The sequence below is a fragment of the Nicotiana tomentosiformis genome, chromosome 8, assembly GCF_000390325.3.
Source record: "Nicotiana tomentosiformis chromosome 8, ASM39032v3, whole genome shotgun sequence".
Lineage (NCBI taxonomy): Eukaryota > Viridiplantae > Streptophyta > Magnoliopsida > Solanales > Solanaceae > Nicotiana > Nicotiana tomentosiformis.
The window spans coordinates 80,063,129-80,080,392 of record NC_090819.1 but is presented as its reverse complement, the minus strand read 5'-3'; the positions used below and the strand labels follow the sequence as shown (position 1 = coordinate 80,080,392).

The 17,264-nt window shown below is 38.6% G+C and overlaps 1 protein-coding gene across 1 annotated transcript; it reads right to left on the bottom strand.

Moving 5' to 3' along the window:
* Positions 1-5,603: 5,603 nt before the first annotated feature.
* Positions 5,604-6,047, bottom strand: LOC138897723 (uncharacterized). The gene has a single exon (XM_070183730.1). It carries the CDS (start codon positions 6,045-6,047, stop codon positions 5,604-5,606), a length of 444 nt encoding a protein of 147 aa, XP_070039831.1.
* Positions 6,048-17,264: the final 11,217 nt, after the last annotated feature.

Here is a 17,264-nt window from a genome sequence, read left to right as displayed (position 1 = left end):
ACATTACCTTTTTCAGTCAATCATCTCACATAATACTTCTTTCATATCCTTTCGATTCATTGGCACTAATGGCCATAATTATCAAGTCATTCTTGGTACTTGGCCGTATTTCATAATTCCAGTTCCCTTTTCCATATTCAAACATCATTATCATTATCAACAACAATAAGGCTTTCCATTCAAGACATTAAATTCACATAAGAGCAATTTGGGAATCTTAGGCACATAGAGGCCTTTCATACAATTTGGCATAACAACTTTGTTTCGATCTTGACTTGAAGTCTTAATATTACTAACACATATTCTACATTTTTGAACACATCCTCAAATGGAAAGATGACATGAATTAGAATAAATATTGAACATACATCCTTCAACACAAACACATTAGGAATAGCCAATTCAATAATGGTCAAAGACTTATACCAGTCACATGGACACCGTGGGATTCGATTCTAAGAAGAATGGGGTTTAGCCAACATACCTCAATTGAGCTTCCTTAAACTTTTAAAACGACCATAATTCTTAGCAACATCAATCTATTTTAGAAATATAACAAGTTGAACCAAAATTAGGAAGATGGTCATGATTCTAGCTCTTTTGAGCATATTATCAAACACTAGGTGTGCACCAATGTTTTAAGGTCCTTTTGTGAAAGATTCCATCATTCCCCAATCCATTCTCTACCAATTTCAGCTCATAACCTTCCCACATACTTCAAGAATACATGCATGCAAGATAACAACCCCCACATCCAAAATTGTCTTGCTAATTACTCCCCTTTTAGTAGATTTTCGAAATTAAGAGCTAGGGCATAGATTCTTACCTTTAGGATGAAGACTTCTTTGTTAATCCTCAATAATTGAGCAAGAATTGATGGATAATAGGTTGAAGGTTACTCCCCCACTTTAAGAACTCTTTCTCCTCTAAAAGTATCAGATTTTGTTCAAAATATGGTCCTTTGCGTAGCTATATCGAAGTAGGGTCGGGTTATAAAAACCCAAAAATAAAGCCCCGAGATAGGATCTGTGGTCGCATATACGACCGTAGAATGGATATGTGGTCCGCATATCGGCCGCACAAATTGGGTGCCAAAACTGGAAAGAAACTGACTGGGTCTACGGTCACTATGCGGCTCGTAGACCTATTCTGCGGTCGTATAATGCGCCGCAGAACCTCCCTCCGCAAAACTCCAAGGCTGATTATGCAACAAGAGTGCGGCCCGCAAAATGGTTATGCGGTCGCATAATGGGCCGCGAAAATGACATAAAAATGACCCAGAAAAACTTTCTCACTCTGCAACCATTCTGCGGCCCGCAAAGTGATTATGTGACCGCAGAATGGGGCGAAGAAACGCGTATTTCTGCCAAATATTTTCCCTCAACTCCCCAGCGCACTGTTATACTATTATTAACTTCTACGCCTGCCCCGACATCACAGAACCCTAGTTTTTAGAAAAATTTTCACGGAGCCTTACATCCTCCACCACTTAAGATCATTCGTTATGAGGGTCCAGGTTCACTATTAGCATCTTATGCAACTCAGTTTTCATACCACACACCATCAGCCAGAAATTTGACTAACTCCCTAAATTCTCAAAAATTTCGCCAGAGTTTCCCCTGTAACTAGGCCTATCCACTTGTCAGAGAGCCCTAGAAACACATCCTCAAAACATATATATAATCCAATGACGCAATATAACACAATAACAACACCTACTATGGCCTCATGAGTAATATATTACCAGAAACAGAACACCCTTAACATCAACTGTACAAAAGATACATAATTCGTAGAAAGAAACTCTTAGAATTTTCATAAATTACAACTTTATAAATACATGGCTATTCAAACAAATAAGGATACTTTTTCTTCATTTCTTCCTCGACCTACCAAGTAGCCTCTTCAACTTGTTGGTTTCTCCGTAGCACCTTCACGGAGGCAATTTCTTTATTTCCAAACTTCTGGACTTGCCTATCTAGAATGGCAACTGGAATTTCTTCATATGACAGTTCTTCATTAACCTCAATGGCTTCAACCGGCACAATAGTTGACGGATCTCCAACTACCTTCTTCAACATAGACACATGGAATACCGGGTGCACTAATGATATCTCAGGTGGTAGCTCAAGCTTGTATGCCACCTCACCGATCCTCTGATTGATTCTGTGCAGTCCGACATACCTCAGACTCAATTTCCCTTTCTTACCAAATCGCATTACATCTTTCATGGGGGAAATTTTCAAGAATACCCAATCATCTCCTTTGAACTCCAAATCCCTATGACGAAAATCTGAATAGGACTTTTGACGACTCTGAGCAGTCTTCAACCGCTCCTTAATGATCTTAACTTTTTCCATAGCCTGATGCATGAGGTCTGGCCCTATCAACTCTGCTTTCCCAATCTCGAACCACCCAATGGGAGATCTACATCTCCTACCATATAATGCCTCAAATGGTGCCATCTGAATACTAGCATGAAAGCTGTTGTTATAAGAAAACTCTATGAGTGGTAAATGATCATCCCAGCTACCCTTGAAGTTAAGAACCCAAGCACGCAATATGTCCTCAAGCGTCTGAATAGTCCGCTCTGCTTGCCCGTCGGTCTGTGGATGGAAGGCTATACTAAGATTCACATGAGTATCCAAACCTTACTGAAATTTCTTCCAAAATTTTGCCGTGAACTGAGCCTCTCGATCGGAAATGATAGAAACTGGAGTACCATGTAGCCTAACTATTTCCTTGATATACAACTGAGCATATTGTTCCATTGTGTCAGTAGATTTAACTGGCAAGAAATGTGCTGATTTTGTGAGCCGATCCACAATCACCCAAATTGAGTCAAACTTGCGCGGAGTGCATGGTAATCCTACCACAAAATCCATATTAATCATTTCCCACTTCCACATTGGAATTTCTATGTTTTGTGCCAACCTACCAGGCAGTTGGTGTTCGGCCTTTACTTGCTGACAATTCGAACACCTTGCCACAAAGTCCGCCACATTTTTTTTCATGTCATTCCACCAATAGACTTCTTTGAGATCATGATACATCTTTGTAGAACCTGGTGCACGGAATACCTAGAAGTGTGAGCCTCAGTCATGATTCTTTCCCGGAGATCATCTACATTTGGAACACATAGCCGCCCTTGGTACCTTAGTGTGCCATCATCTATGCTAAGAGTAAAATCTATAGTTTTATGTTTTTAAATCCCCTCCTTCAATTGCACCAAAAATGGATCGTTGTATTGATTCTCTTTGACTTCCACAACAAGTGATGATTTAGTCCTATTTTGTACAATTACCCCTCCTTCAATGGAGTCCGCAAGACGAACTCCCAAACTAGCCAATCGATGAACATCCTTGGCTGACAGCCTTTGAAATGCCTCCATGTGAGCCAAACTACCCATAGATTTCTGGCTAAGAGCATCCGCCACAACATTGGCTTTCCCCAGGTGATATAGGATATCGATGTCGTAATCCTTGAGAAACTCAAGCCATCTTCTCTGCCTCAGATTTAGCTTCTTTTGTTTGAAAATATATTGAAGGCTCTTGTGGTCCGTGAATACATCCACATGGACCCCATACAAATAATGACGCCAAATCTTCAATGCAAAAAGTATCGCCGCAAGTTCTAAGTCATGTGTTGGATAGTTCTTTTCATGATTCTTGAGTTTCCTAGAAGCATAAGCTATAACCTTGCTGTGTTGCATTAATACACACCCAAGTCCGATTCTCGAAGCATCACAATATACTACAAACCCATTTGTACCGTCTAGTAGAGTCAACATTGGTATCATAGTCAATCTTGATTTCAACTCCTGGAAGCTCCTTTCACAAGCATAGAACCATTGGAACTTAACCGCTTTCTGAGTCAATTTAGTCAACGGAGAGGCAAGAGTAGAAAACCCCTCCACAAACTTTCTGTCATACCCTGCTAAGCCTAAGAAACTGCGAATCTCGGTTGGTGTTGTAGGTCTAGGCCAATTATTCACTGCTGCAATCTTTTGAGGATTGACCTTAATTCCTTATCTGGAGACAACATGACCCAATAATGTGACAGATTTGAGCCAAAATTCACATTTTAAAATTTTTGCGTATAATTGGTACTGATGAAGAGTCTGCAAAAATGCCCTGAGATGATCAGCATGGTCCTCTGAACACTATGACAAAGGAATCGAGAAAAGGCTTGAAAACCCGGTTCATAAGATCCATAAAAGCCGCTGGAGCATTTGTTAGCCCAAAAGACATTACCAAAAATTCAAAGTGCCCATACCGGGTCTTAAAAGATGTTTTCAGAATATCCTGCTCCGTGATCTTCAATTGGTGGTACCCGGACTATAAATCAATTTTGGAGAAGTACCTAGCGCCCTGTAACTGATCAAACAAATCATATATTCTTGGTAATGGGTATTTGTTTTTGATTGTGACTTTGTTGAGCTATCGGTAATCAATACACATCCTCAATGATCCATCTTTCTTCCTCACAAAGAGAACCGGTGAACTCCATGGTGACACACTCGGTCGGATGAAACCCTTCTCTAGCAAATCCTTCAATTATTCCTTTAGCTTATTCAATTCTACTGGTGCCATCCTGTAGGGAAAAATAGATATAGGTTGTGTGCCTGGCATCACATCAATCCCAAAATTAATTTCCCTGTCTGGCGAAATCCCAGGGAGCTCATAAGGAAAGACCTCCGGAAATTCATTCACCACTAACACAGACTCTAGTATAGGTGCCTCAGCATCGGTGTCCGTAACCCGTACCAAATGATAGATACACCCCTTGTTAATCATCTTTATGGCCTTAAGGTAAGAAATAAAACTACATTTTGGCATTACATTATCCCCCTTCCACTCAACAACTGGCTCATTTGGAATTTCAAACCTCACAGTCCTAGTTCGGCAATCGAGCTGGGAAAAACATGAATAAAGCCAATCCATTCCCATAATTACATCAAAATCGACCATCCCCAATTCAATGAGATCGACCACGGTGTCCCGACCACGTACCGTGACAACACAACCCCTATAAACCCGTGCGGCCACAATATACTCGCCAACCAGAGTAGATACAGAGAACGGCTCAGGAAGTTATTCCGGTTCTATCCCAAATTCCATAGTAACATAAGGGGAAACATAGGACAAGGTGGAACCGGGATTTATAAGAGCATACACATCATGATATTGGACAATTAATATACCTGTGACAACGTCTGGAGAAGCCTCTGCACTGTGGCGACCACTCATAGCATAGAACCGGTTGGGTCCTCCAGAACTCTGTGCACGACCCCTAGCTGCACCACGTCCTGCTGGTGCTGGAGTACCTCGAGCTGGAGGGGGTGCTGAAGATGTAGCAGTTGCAAAACTAGATGGTTGTGCTGTGCCCTTGCCCGCATTCTGGCGGGATGAACGACACTCCCTCTAAATATGACCCCTCAATCCGCACCCGTAACATATAGGTAGGTTCATGTAGCAAATCCCCAAGTGCATCTTCCCACACCTGGGGCATGGGGGCCTCCACTGCTGCTGGAATCTCCCTCCTAATCGGCTCTGCTGGTGGGGTCCCCTACTGCCTTAATTGGGCCTGAAATGACTCCCCTGCTACTGACTAGGCCTTGCTGGCGGTGCACTGGCTGAAGACTGAGCAAAAGACTGGGATGGGTCTGATGACCCTCCTCTAAAAGCTGATCTTCCCCCACCAAATGACTCCCCAAAGTTGCCTGCGGACCGGGCCTTGCTGGTACCCTCTCGCTCCATTATGTTCTTCAACTTACGATTCTCTGTAGCTTGATCAAATGCTACCATCTTCCCATAGTTCATATTTGAATTCAAGGCAGCTGTAGCGGCCTCATTGATAACCAAGGGGCTAAGGCCCATCACAAACCAGCGCACTCTAGCTTCCATAGTAGGCAACATGAGAATGGCATATTTAGACAGATGAGCGAACTTCATGTAATACTCCCACACACTCTTACTTCCTTGCTTAAGGTTCTCAAACTCTGTGGCACGTGCTTCCCTAATCTCGACCGGCAAGAAATGGTCCATAAAGGTGTCAGCAAACTCACTCCATATCGCTGGAGGGCTCCCCTCCTCCCGTGAGTCCTCCCATAGCCCAAACCAAGAATAGGCCACCCCTTTCAGGCAGTAGGCGGCCAAATTCACTCCCTATGTCTCGGTAGCCCGCATAACCCGGAGAGTCTTATGCATCTCATCAATGAAGTCCTGTGGGTCCTCCTCAGGATTAGCACCCGTGAACACTAGAGGATCCAACTAAAGAAACCCGTTCACCCTAGAACCACTAGAATCCCCTTCAGAGCGAGGTATGTCTCATGTCTAACCTTGTGAGGGGGAAACTACCCCTAGGTGATATTTATTGTTATGTGCAACTAGTTGTGGGTGCTACGTACGCACGAGGTGATGATAGTCCGTACGTATCTAAAGCATGTTTATGTCTGGGTAGACCTAGGATCTTATTATGTAATATTTGAATTATTTGGACTCATTCTGCTGGCTTAATTTATTGAAATTATAATTGAAATTAATTTAGGAATAAATATATGTATACTAGACCGAGCCTTATCCCTTTGAGTTGTGGGTGAGTTATTTGAGAAACGGTAAAGATTATATTCACTTTGTGCTTCTGTACTGTATTGTAAGCACGTGTCTCATAATTTGGTAACTTCCTTACTTTCTTGTGGAGAGGGCCGAATGCCTCGACAGTATAATAGATGCATATATGGTTCGTGTCGCTCGACCCTCGGCAGTGTACACATTATTTTAGATCGGGCCGAATGACCTCAGCAGAATCGTGCGTTATATCTCTAGTAGTCCGGATATTCACGAGATAAACCTTCCGCTGATGCCCGACAGTTTATGGTATTCCTTATTTATTTTATATTGACACTTGGCACTTTCTGAGCTATTAAGGTAGAATACAAGATCGAGGAATTTATACTTTAAAAGAAATATTTGGAGGATCATGAAATTTACAGATTTACCCCACTATTGTTGTGCACTTCATGTCTGTTATGAATTATTATGTTATTTTATTGGACCTTTATTAAGTGTCGATATCGACCCCTCGTCACTACTTCTCCGGGGTTAGACTAGATACTTACTGGGTACATGTTGATTTACGTACTCATGCTGCACTTCTGCACTAAATGTGCAGGATCTGATAGGTTCATTGGGTGATCATCTTGGCGCATAGGCGCATATGTTGAGGAGACTTTATGTGAGGTACAATTCAGCCTATGCATCGCAGTCCACCGAATCTCCATCGTACTATTTATTTTATCCTGTCTTATTTACATTATAGATAGAAGTTGTATTATTATTGTACTCCTTAGAAAATGCTCATGTACTTGTGACACCGGGTTTTGGGGGTTCCTACGTATTGTTCATTATTGTAGTTCTTGTAGATATTATCATTTACCCTGTAAATTCTATTTCATACTATTTAATTAAGGAAAATTATGATTTCAAAATACTAAAATGAGTAATTAAGTTGATCATTCACCGTTGGCTTGCCTGACGGCGGTCTTAGGCGCCATCACGACCTTTAGAGGATTTTGGGTCGTGACAGCTTGGTATCAGAGCGTTAGGTTCACTTAGGTCTCACGAGTCATGAGCAAGTCTAGTAGAGTCTTGCGGATCGGTACATAGACGTCTGTACTTATCTTCGAGAGGCTACAGGGCTGTTAGGAGCACTTCCCTTCTTGATTTCCTCATCATGCGGTTTGATTCCATTGAGGCTTGTATTTCCTTCCTACTCAATCTTATGCGACACGAAGCACTTGTTATCAATTGGGCATCGAGTAGTTGTATTGGTACTACAAACATGGTGCTAGATGTTTTCCCCTGCGTGTTCGGGCAGACTATTATCGTCGCCTTGCGGAAGAATGTTCTTTTGTTCCATCTCAGTATCTGTATTTCCTATGGTTTCGAAACTGTGAATGGATTGCTATGATGTCTATACGTTGTTATCACACAATGTTGTTGTACTGGTAAGGTGCTTCTTTATGTATCGAGGGAGTGAATGATTTGAAAGGAGGATTTCTCAGTGCATGATTTAGAGGAGGGTGGTACTTCTTGTACCTCTTGTGCCTGAGCTGCTCTTCCTCAGAAGCTGCTGCCCTAACCTCGGGTTGAACTGGGGCTACAGGTTGCACTGGTATGACCTTTGGGATCTGGTCAACCTGGAACTGCTATTTTGGGGTACGGGCGGTGGGAGTATGTGCTCCTCCCCCGGCCTGAGATGTGGAAAGAGCAAGTGCTATCAACCCTGCCTGAGCCAAAGTGCTGAACATGCTCAGAAACTGGGCGAGAATCTCCTAGAGGACTGGTGCAGTAACAGGCGTCTCAGGTGCCTTCCCTCCAACTAAAGCTACTGGTGGCTCCTCTGTAGCAGCTCGTACGGGTGCTCTGGCTGCACCACGTGGACGTCCTCGGCCTCTACCCCCGGCCCTGGCCTCTCGCAACTCTATCAAGGGGCGCAGGTGTCTGGTCATCTGATCCAGCTGTATGTGTCCTCACCATCTGTAAGAGAATAGAAAGACAAAAATTTAGAAACCGAAGTGAAAAAATTCACACGATAATGAATCAAAGAAGTGAAGCTTTTCCTAATAGTTCCATAGCCTCCCAAAGATAAGTACAGACGTCTCCGTACTAATCCGTGAGACTCTACTAAACCTGCTTGTGACTCATAATACCTATGAACCTAGATCTCTGATATCAACTTGTCACGACCCTAATTTTCTTCCGTAGGATGTCGTGACGACACCGAGTATTTAAGACTAGGTAAGCCTAACAAGCATGCGAAATAATTGAAATAATAATCTAAAAGCTCAAAACGCCAGCAACTGTATAAAGTAAAATCCGCAACTCAAAGTATATACAACTCCCAACACCCGGTAGATATAAGTCACAAGCTCTAGATACAATGTTGCAAATATCCTAAACATCACTCTCTATCTAAACATAAAGAAACAAGGAAAAGACGGGATAGAAGGGGAGTCCGAGGCATGCGCATGCGGGCAGGTGTACCTTAAAGACTCCAAGCACCACCACCACACTTTAATATCAAGGAAGATAAGATGAACTTGGATCTACACAAAAATATGTGCAGAAGCGTAGTGTGAGTACACCACAATAGTACCCAGTAAGTACCTAGCCTAACCTCGGTAGAGTAGTGACGAGATCAGGTGAGGGGCCTACTGGGACTAATAAGAAACAAGGCAGAAGATATAATGATATAATAAAGTGACAGGAAAGTGTAACAATAGAAATTTACGGAAGGTAACAATACGGAATCAAGAAGACAAATACAACACGTAAGGAAGCAAGAATCTTACAAGTTAAGGGACAACAACAACAACAAACAATACATCAAGTAAAGAAAATCAACAGGGTCACTCCCGAGGTACCGCTCGTAGTCCCAAAAGTAAATATCTCACAATCTTTCCTTATAATAACAACCGCATGGAAGAAACCTCATGCCACAATAACAATCCGCATGTTAGAAACCTCGTGCCATAATAACAATCTGCACGACAGAAATCCTGTGCCACAATAACAATCCGCAAGACACAAACCTCGTGCCAGAATCAAACAATCACCTCAACAATAATCACGAAAACCAAAACATAACAAATGAAACAATGATATTTCAAGCAAAGAATTCCACAGTTAAATAATGAATACGGAATCAAGGAAGCAGGTAATTCAACTAAGCATATTGTACAAATTGCAAATAAGAGATGAGATACGTAGACATATGAAATTAGGCTAAACATGATGACTACACATACTAGAGTAACTCAATTAAGGAAATAAAAGGAAATTACTTAGCAAAAATAGGATTTTCAACATTTAGCCAGAGTACGCACTCGTCACCTCGCGTACACGACCTTCACGTATTGAAAATTACCATTACAGTACCAAATCCTAAGGGGAGTTTCCCCCACACGAAGTTAGACAAGTCACTTACGTCAACCACGCTCAATCAATTGGTAAGAAGGCATTTTCCTCAATTTTCTAACTCCGAACGGCTCAAATCCCAACAATCCCTCTGAAAAACCTTCAAATTATTGCCTTAATCCAAGATTTATATCTCAAAAAATGAAGAAAATAGCAAACCCTCAATTTTTAACCCCTCTGCCCAGCACTTTCCGAATTTGCGGACAAAGATTCCGCTTTTGCGGAACAGCACCTGCGGTGAAACCTCCACATCTGCCGAGCTCCCTTAAGCTCCCAGACTGCACACCTTTGCACCATAATCCGTATATGCGAAAGCGCTTCTGCGCCCACACGTCCGCTTCTGCAGAATCCCTGACCACCTCGGCCTCCCTCACTCCCCGCTTCTGCGATCATCTTTTCGCATGAACGTTTCCGCTTCTGTGACCTCCTCGTTGCACCTGCGACCACTGGCCACCCTCTACAGTCCCGCTTCTGTGAGCTTGCACCTACGATCAAAATTATGCAGGTGCGATTGCTCCAGAACTGGTGCACTTCAGCAATTCTTTAAGTTCTAAACTCGATCCGTTAACCATTTGAAACCACCCCGAGGCCCCCAGGACCTCAACCAAATACTCCAACAAGTCCTAAAATACGAAACGAACTTAGTCGAGCCTTCAAATCACATCAAACAACGCTAAAACCATGAATTGCGCGTCGATTCAAGCCTAATGAACTTTGAACTTCAAATTTCTACATCCGATGCCGAAATCTATCAAATCACGTCCGATTGACCCCAAATTTTTCACACAAGTCATAATTGATATTACAGACCTATTCCAACTTCTGAAATCGAAATCCGACCCCGATATCCAAAAAGTCTATTCCCGGTCAAACTTCCCAAAATTCTACCAATTTTTAACTTTCGCCAATTAACGCTGAAATGACCTACGGACCTCCAAATCAATATTTGGACACGCTCCTAAGACCCAAATCACCATACAGAGCCATTGGAACCATTGAAACTCCATTCCAGAGTCGTCTTCATAAAGTCAAATTACAGTCAACTCCTATGACTTAAACTTCCATTTTAGGGACTATGTGTCCCATTTCATTCTGAAAGACACCCGAACCCAACACCAAGCGCCCCGAGAAGTCATATAACCATAAAATGAAGTAGAAGGAGCAATAAATAGGGGATCAGGACTAATACTTTCAAAATGACCGGCCGCGTCATTACAAAAATATAACAATTCAAAATTTAACATGTAAATAGAAAAATTAAAAAAAGAAAAAGAAAAAAAGATTCTATGTTTTTGTTTGACAAAGTTGCCGAAAAATTACCCATAACAAAAGTTGTTAAGAGTTTCCTTTTAATGTACTGTCCTTTTCTATTTATGTATAGAAAAAATTAGAATTAAAAATAATTTGATTCCTTCTTGAAATATATATATATTTTTATATAACTTAAGATTTTAGGAATTGAAGACATTTTAGTTCCTTCTCTAAAATGTACCTTTCTCATTTATTTATGGTAGAAATTTTAGGAATGTGTTTTTACTTTTCTAAATCAATGTTTTAAATAGAAAAGTAACTAAATGAGCATTTCTATATATTAGTAAAGTAAAATGAAAGATTAATACTATATATAGGAAGATAATTAAATGACTATTTTAACCAGTGTGAACTTATTTTAAAGGGGTAAAAAAGATGAACGATCTTTCACTAAGGGCCTTCGTGCTTTTAATATAATACTAGCCTTAGGGTACGCGTGTTGCCCGTGTACCCTATTATCGGTGAGTACAAAATTTTAAAAATTACACAAATATTATTAAATAATATGTTTTAGCTACTAAATATAAATTATATTATAGTATAAGTTCCTGAAATAATGTATGCCAATTCTATTTAGTTAACTCGATAAAAGAAGAAATTACGCTATATTTAAATCACCAAATGCCATATTTATAACTTTTTCCATATGGGCTGAATAAACCGCTAGAGAGAAGCACAAGGTGTTGATGTATATTTTATATTACTCACAATAATATTTCAACTCTTCTATAACATTTACGCTTCTCTAAGAAAATAATTTGAAAAGGCAAGCTCGAATATTGCAAGCCTATAAGAGAAATTATTGACTTTGAGGACAATTCAAGCATATCAAATCCATGATGGTTATGAAAAAGTCCTAATTGAAGTAGAGTTCGATTAAAAACTTGATTAATATTTATTTTTCTTCTTGTAAGGTTTTACTTTGGTATGAAGATGGAGAGTAGTGACAGAAAGCCGAGAGCTAGAGAATTCAATTCCTTGTGATTTTTGGATTTGCCTCCAACTTACCGAAGTTGTGCGATTATTTATTTTCTTAGATTAATTAGCAGAATATACTTGATGTAAAGATATTAAGTTATAGAAGATTGTAACAATAATCTCTTCATCTACTCTAAAATTAAATACTCACACAGTCACACTTGATGTATTACGTTAAGTGTCGTATCATAAGAATTTTTAAAATATGATGTTTAATTAATGGATATGGCTATGCTAAAAAATTGGAGAAATTATACCTAATAATATCTATTAGAATAAGTTTATATTTTTCACACATAATATTATATGATTGAAGAGTAAAAAGGCCGTGTGACTTTAAATTGGCATTTTGAGCTATTAATTGTTTTTACTTTGGTTCATACCACTTTTTTTTTTTTTGGTAAATGCATTGAGAAAGAAGCATGAAAATTTACCTTAAAGTAGAAAATTTCTCAAATGATATGATTGTGTGTTTTTCTTCAAAATCGATATGTATAACTATTTGATTCTACCTTAACCAATTTTTTTTTATTTTATATAAATAATGCTTTTGATATAATAAATTCTTTATTTTTTCTTCTTTGTGGTCATGATTAATATATTAGTTGTTTTTGTCTAAATATGTTCATATTTATTATTCTCAGTGTTAGGTGACTTACCTCAACAAAGCTTTCGTTGCCTTCAACTTACTCATAATCTGGTGTGGCAATATAAATAAATGCCATATCTATTTTTCATTTCGTAGTTTTTCTTTATGTCATCTTTGACAACTCTTGAAACAAATATTCAAATAAAAAATTAATTTTTTATTGATATTTCTAGCTTTTCTCTGTTTGCTTTCCAACAAATGATTATCAATTTCATGTTACAAAAAAAATGATTACTATCTGTTTCAGCAATGATTACTATTCCGAAAATTAATGATGGCCGCTAAATTTTAAAAATAGAAAAAAATAATAATTTAATAACCAAGCTTTTAAATAAATATTTACTGTTTGAAATTTTAATTAAAATACAAAGGACAAAGAATACGAAAATTGTTGTGGAGTTTCCTTGTAGGAAAACAAAACTTTCCTTATACTTTTAATAATTAGTAAATAGATTATTTTATGGCTTAGTTGATGAGGTGGGACTATTTGGTTTTTTCTTCTCTTTGTAACAAACTTTAAAGTCCTAACAATTTTAAATATTAAAACTTCTTACTTAGTTCAAATAAGGAATGATTTAAAAAAATAATTATAAGGAAAATAATTAAATGACTATTCCTAAATAGTAGAAAATTAATTAAATATTATTCCTAAATATTAGAAAAATTAATTGAATGACTATTTTGTCCAATGTGAACTCTATTTTAAAATGGTAAAAAAGGCGAACAACATTTTAATAGTATAGATAGATAGATAGATAGATAGATAGATAGATAGATTATTATATAAGTCAGACATATTTCTTAATAATTATTTACGTTATTTTTGTTACTCATGACACGGGATATTTGAGCAACGCACATAGTATCTTTTAGTATTTTGGAATAGTCACTTAATTAATTTTTTAATATTTAGGAATTTAAAATCAACTAAAGTTTTACATATTAATTCTTTCCTTTTTTGACCTATATTGAAAGTCCTTATATTTAGAACTTTAAAATTATTAAATTTTAGCTCATATAAATCTTACATTTAAACTATATATAAATGATAAACAGAAAAATAAAGGAGAGATTTAAAAAGATCAAAGAAAGAGGAAGTATGGGGTTTTCGATAATAACGGAGGTGGACAAAAATTTATATAAACTTTTGTACATTCTGATTTATATGAAATAATTATTAATTATTTCAATAAGATAATTTATGATACATTTGAATTTTTTTAAATAAGGTTAACTTGGCCGAATATAAGTGACTTTCTTGACTACAATTATGGCTTTGCATTTCGATGTAAAATTTATTTATGATGTATAATGATTTCATAATTTTTTGAGATTTTCGAGGTACTTTTATTTATTTATTATTTTTTTTCCGGAACATGTCATGTGGGTGATTTTTTTACCTAATCAATTTCTTGCGATTTGAAAAACAATTCTTACGAATAAAAATATAATTACAGTTTAATATTTAAAATTTTGTATGAGTAATATTATTTAAATTAATCTAGCTTGAATATATGACATTTAAAATCAAATACACACTTCCAATTCTAATTCAGTCATTGGAATAAATTTTCAGTTGAATTATTGACTGATAATTGAGTATTTATGTTAGGCAATTTCTTTCTTTATAGAGTTAATTATGTACGATCAATATTCAGGAATTTATATTTTTATTTTATAGCTCAAAGACACATTTTAAATAAGTTTTTACTCATTGAGATAAGGTACACGCGCAAAGTGTGTACCCAAAGACTAGTTAAGCTAAAAAATATGTATGTTGTGTAAACTTGTACTATATTTTTGTTTACCCGAAAAACGGATAGAGTTGAATTTATACGTAGTTCTAAGGATACGTGGTATAACTTGGCACAAATCAAAAAGTACGTAAAAATATATTGAGTATTGACTGTAAAACGAATGCAATACAAATAAACGATTTATGAACAAGCAAGACGAATCAATATACAAAACCCAAAAAGGATAATCTCTATATAAATATCATTATATTTTTCTCTGTGATTATCAATAATATGAGAGTGTATGAATGCCTTGATGTTGACTCCTCTACAAAAATAGTAGCTATGCCTCTTATAGTAGAGGAATCCTACTTTAGATATAATTAAAAATACATAGTGGGGATCCCATGATAGATTAGCTTTTTCCTAATTCCCGCCTAGATTCTCTCTCTTGGTGCGGCTGTAACGACTTTTGTCTCTTGGCTCGATCTTGGTTGGATTCGGTATTGGTCGATTATCAGGTTTAGAGCTCGATATTAACTCGTGCTCGATATTGACTCGAGCTCGATATTGACTCGGGCTTGATATTGACTCGAGCTCGATATTGACTCGAGCTCGATATTGACTCAGGGCTCGGTATCGAATCGGGCTTGATATTGGTCGGTCTCTGGCTCTTAAAGCTCGATGACACCGCTTCGCTTCATAGTTTGATTTGGACTCGAGCTCGGTATTTGATCGGTCCCAGAAATTTGAGCTTGGTAACCTGGATTCATATCTCATCTCGATATTATGAAGACGACCTTCGGTCTATTTCTAATCTTGACTAATCATACGAAGGTCGAAACTAATTTTGACCGTATATAGATAGTCCCCTCATTTTTCGGGAAGAATGTGGCGAGAAACAACATGATTTTCCAACGGTATGACTAAATATACACTGATGTTTGCGTTGAGCCCGACCATGATATATGTGATAGATGTCCCATCGGTTCAGTTACCAAGCTATTAAATGCGTGTCCAGCGATGGTCGGCCATTGTTGATACTGAACTGTCATTGCCAACCTTATAAATAGCTCCTCTTCGTTTATCGGGCTCGAATTAAGGCAACCTTCAGGCTTAAACTGGTCGAATGAGTATTTGTTCGAACTCGAAATAATGAGTAGCCCTTAGGCCTAGTGATCGAGTGAGTATGTTCGAACTCGAAATAATGAGTAGCCCTTAGGCTTAGTAGTCGAGTGAGTGTTTGCTCGAACTCGAAATAAAAGTAGCCCATAGGCTTAATGGTCGAGTGAGGATTTGCTCGAACTCGAATTAAGAGTATCCCGTAGGCTTAATAATCGAGTGAGTGTGTTCGAACGCGAAATAATGAGTAGCCCTTAGGCTTAGTAGTCGAGTGAGTGTTTGCTCTAACTCGAAAAAGTAGCCCGTAGGCTTAATGGTCGAGTGAGGATTCGCTCGAACTCGAAGTAATGTAGCCCTTAGCCTTAATGGTCGAGTGAAGATTTGCTCGAACTCGAAATAAAAGTAGCCCCTGGGCTTAATGGTCGAGTGAGGATTTGCTCGAACTCGAATTAAGAGTAGCCCGTAGGCTTAATAATAGAGTGAGTGTGTTCGAACTCGAAATAATGAGTAGCCCTTAGGCTTAGTAGTCGAGTGAGTGTTTGCTCGAACTCAAAAAAGTAGCTCGTAGGCTTAATGGTCGAGTGAGGATTTGCTCGAGCTCGAAGTAATGTAGCCCTTGGGCTTAATGGTCGAGTGAGTATTTGCTCGAACTCGAGATAAGGCAGCCTTTGGGCTTTCTAGTCGAGTGAGTGTTTGCTCGAACTCAAAGTAATGTAGTTAGGCTTAGTAGTCGAGTGAGTGTTTGCTCGAACTCGAAGTAATGTAGCTCCTAAGGCTTTTAATGATCGAGTGAGTGTTTGATCGAAATCGAAGTAATGTAGCCCTTAGGCTTTTAATAATCGAGTTAGTGTTTGCTCGAACTCGAAGTAATGTAGCCCTTAGACTTAGTAGTCGAGTGAGCGTTTGCTCGAACTCGAAGTAATGTAGCCTTTGGGCTTAATGGTTGAGTGAGGATTTGCTTGAACTCGAAATAAAAGTAGCCCGTAGGCTTAATGGTCGAGTGAGAATTTTCTCGAACTCGAATTAAGAGTAGCCCGTAGGCTTAGTAATCGAGTGAGTGTGTTCGAACTTGAAATAATGAGTAGCCCTTAGGCTTAGTAGTCGAGTGAGTGTTGCTCAAACCCGAAAAAGTAGCCCGTAGGCTTATTGGTCGAGTGACGATTTGCTCGAACTCGAAGTAATGCAGCACTTGGACTTAATAATCAAGTGAGTGTGTTAGAACTCAAAATAATGAGTAGCCCTTAGGCTTAGTAGTTGAGTGAGTGTTTGCTCGAACCCGAAAAAGTAGGCCGTAGGCTTAATGGTCGAGTGAGGATTTGCTCGAACTCGAAGTAATGTAGCCCTTGGGCTTAATGGTCGAGTGAGGATTTGCTTGAACTCGAAATAAGGTAGCCCTTGGGCTTTGTAGTCGAGTGAGTGTTTGCTCGAACTCAAAGTAATGTTTCCCTTAGGCTTTTAATGATCGAGTGAGTGTTTGCTCGAACTCGA

Coding starts and splice junctions, on each gene's coding strand:
- LOC138897723 (XM_070183730.1), bottom strand. CDS start 6,047: ATGGACCATTTCTTGCCGGTCGAGATTAGGGAAGCACGTGCCACAGAG.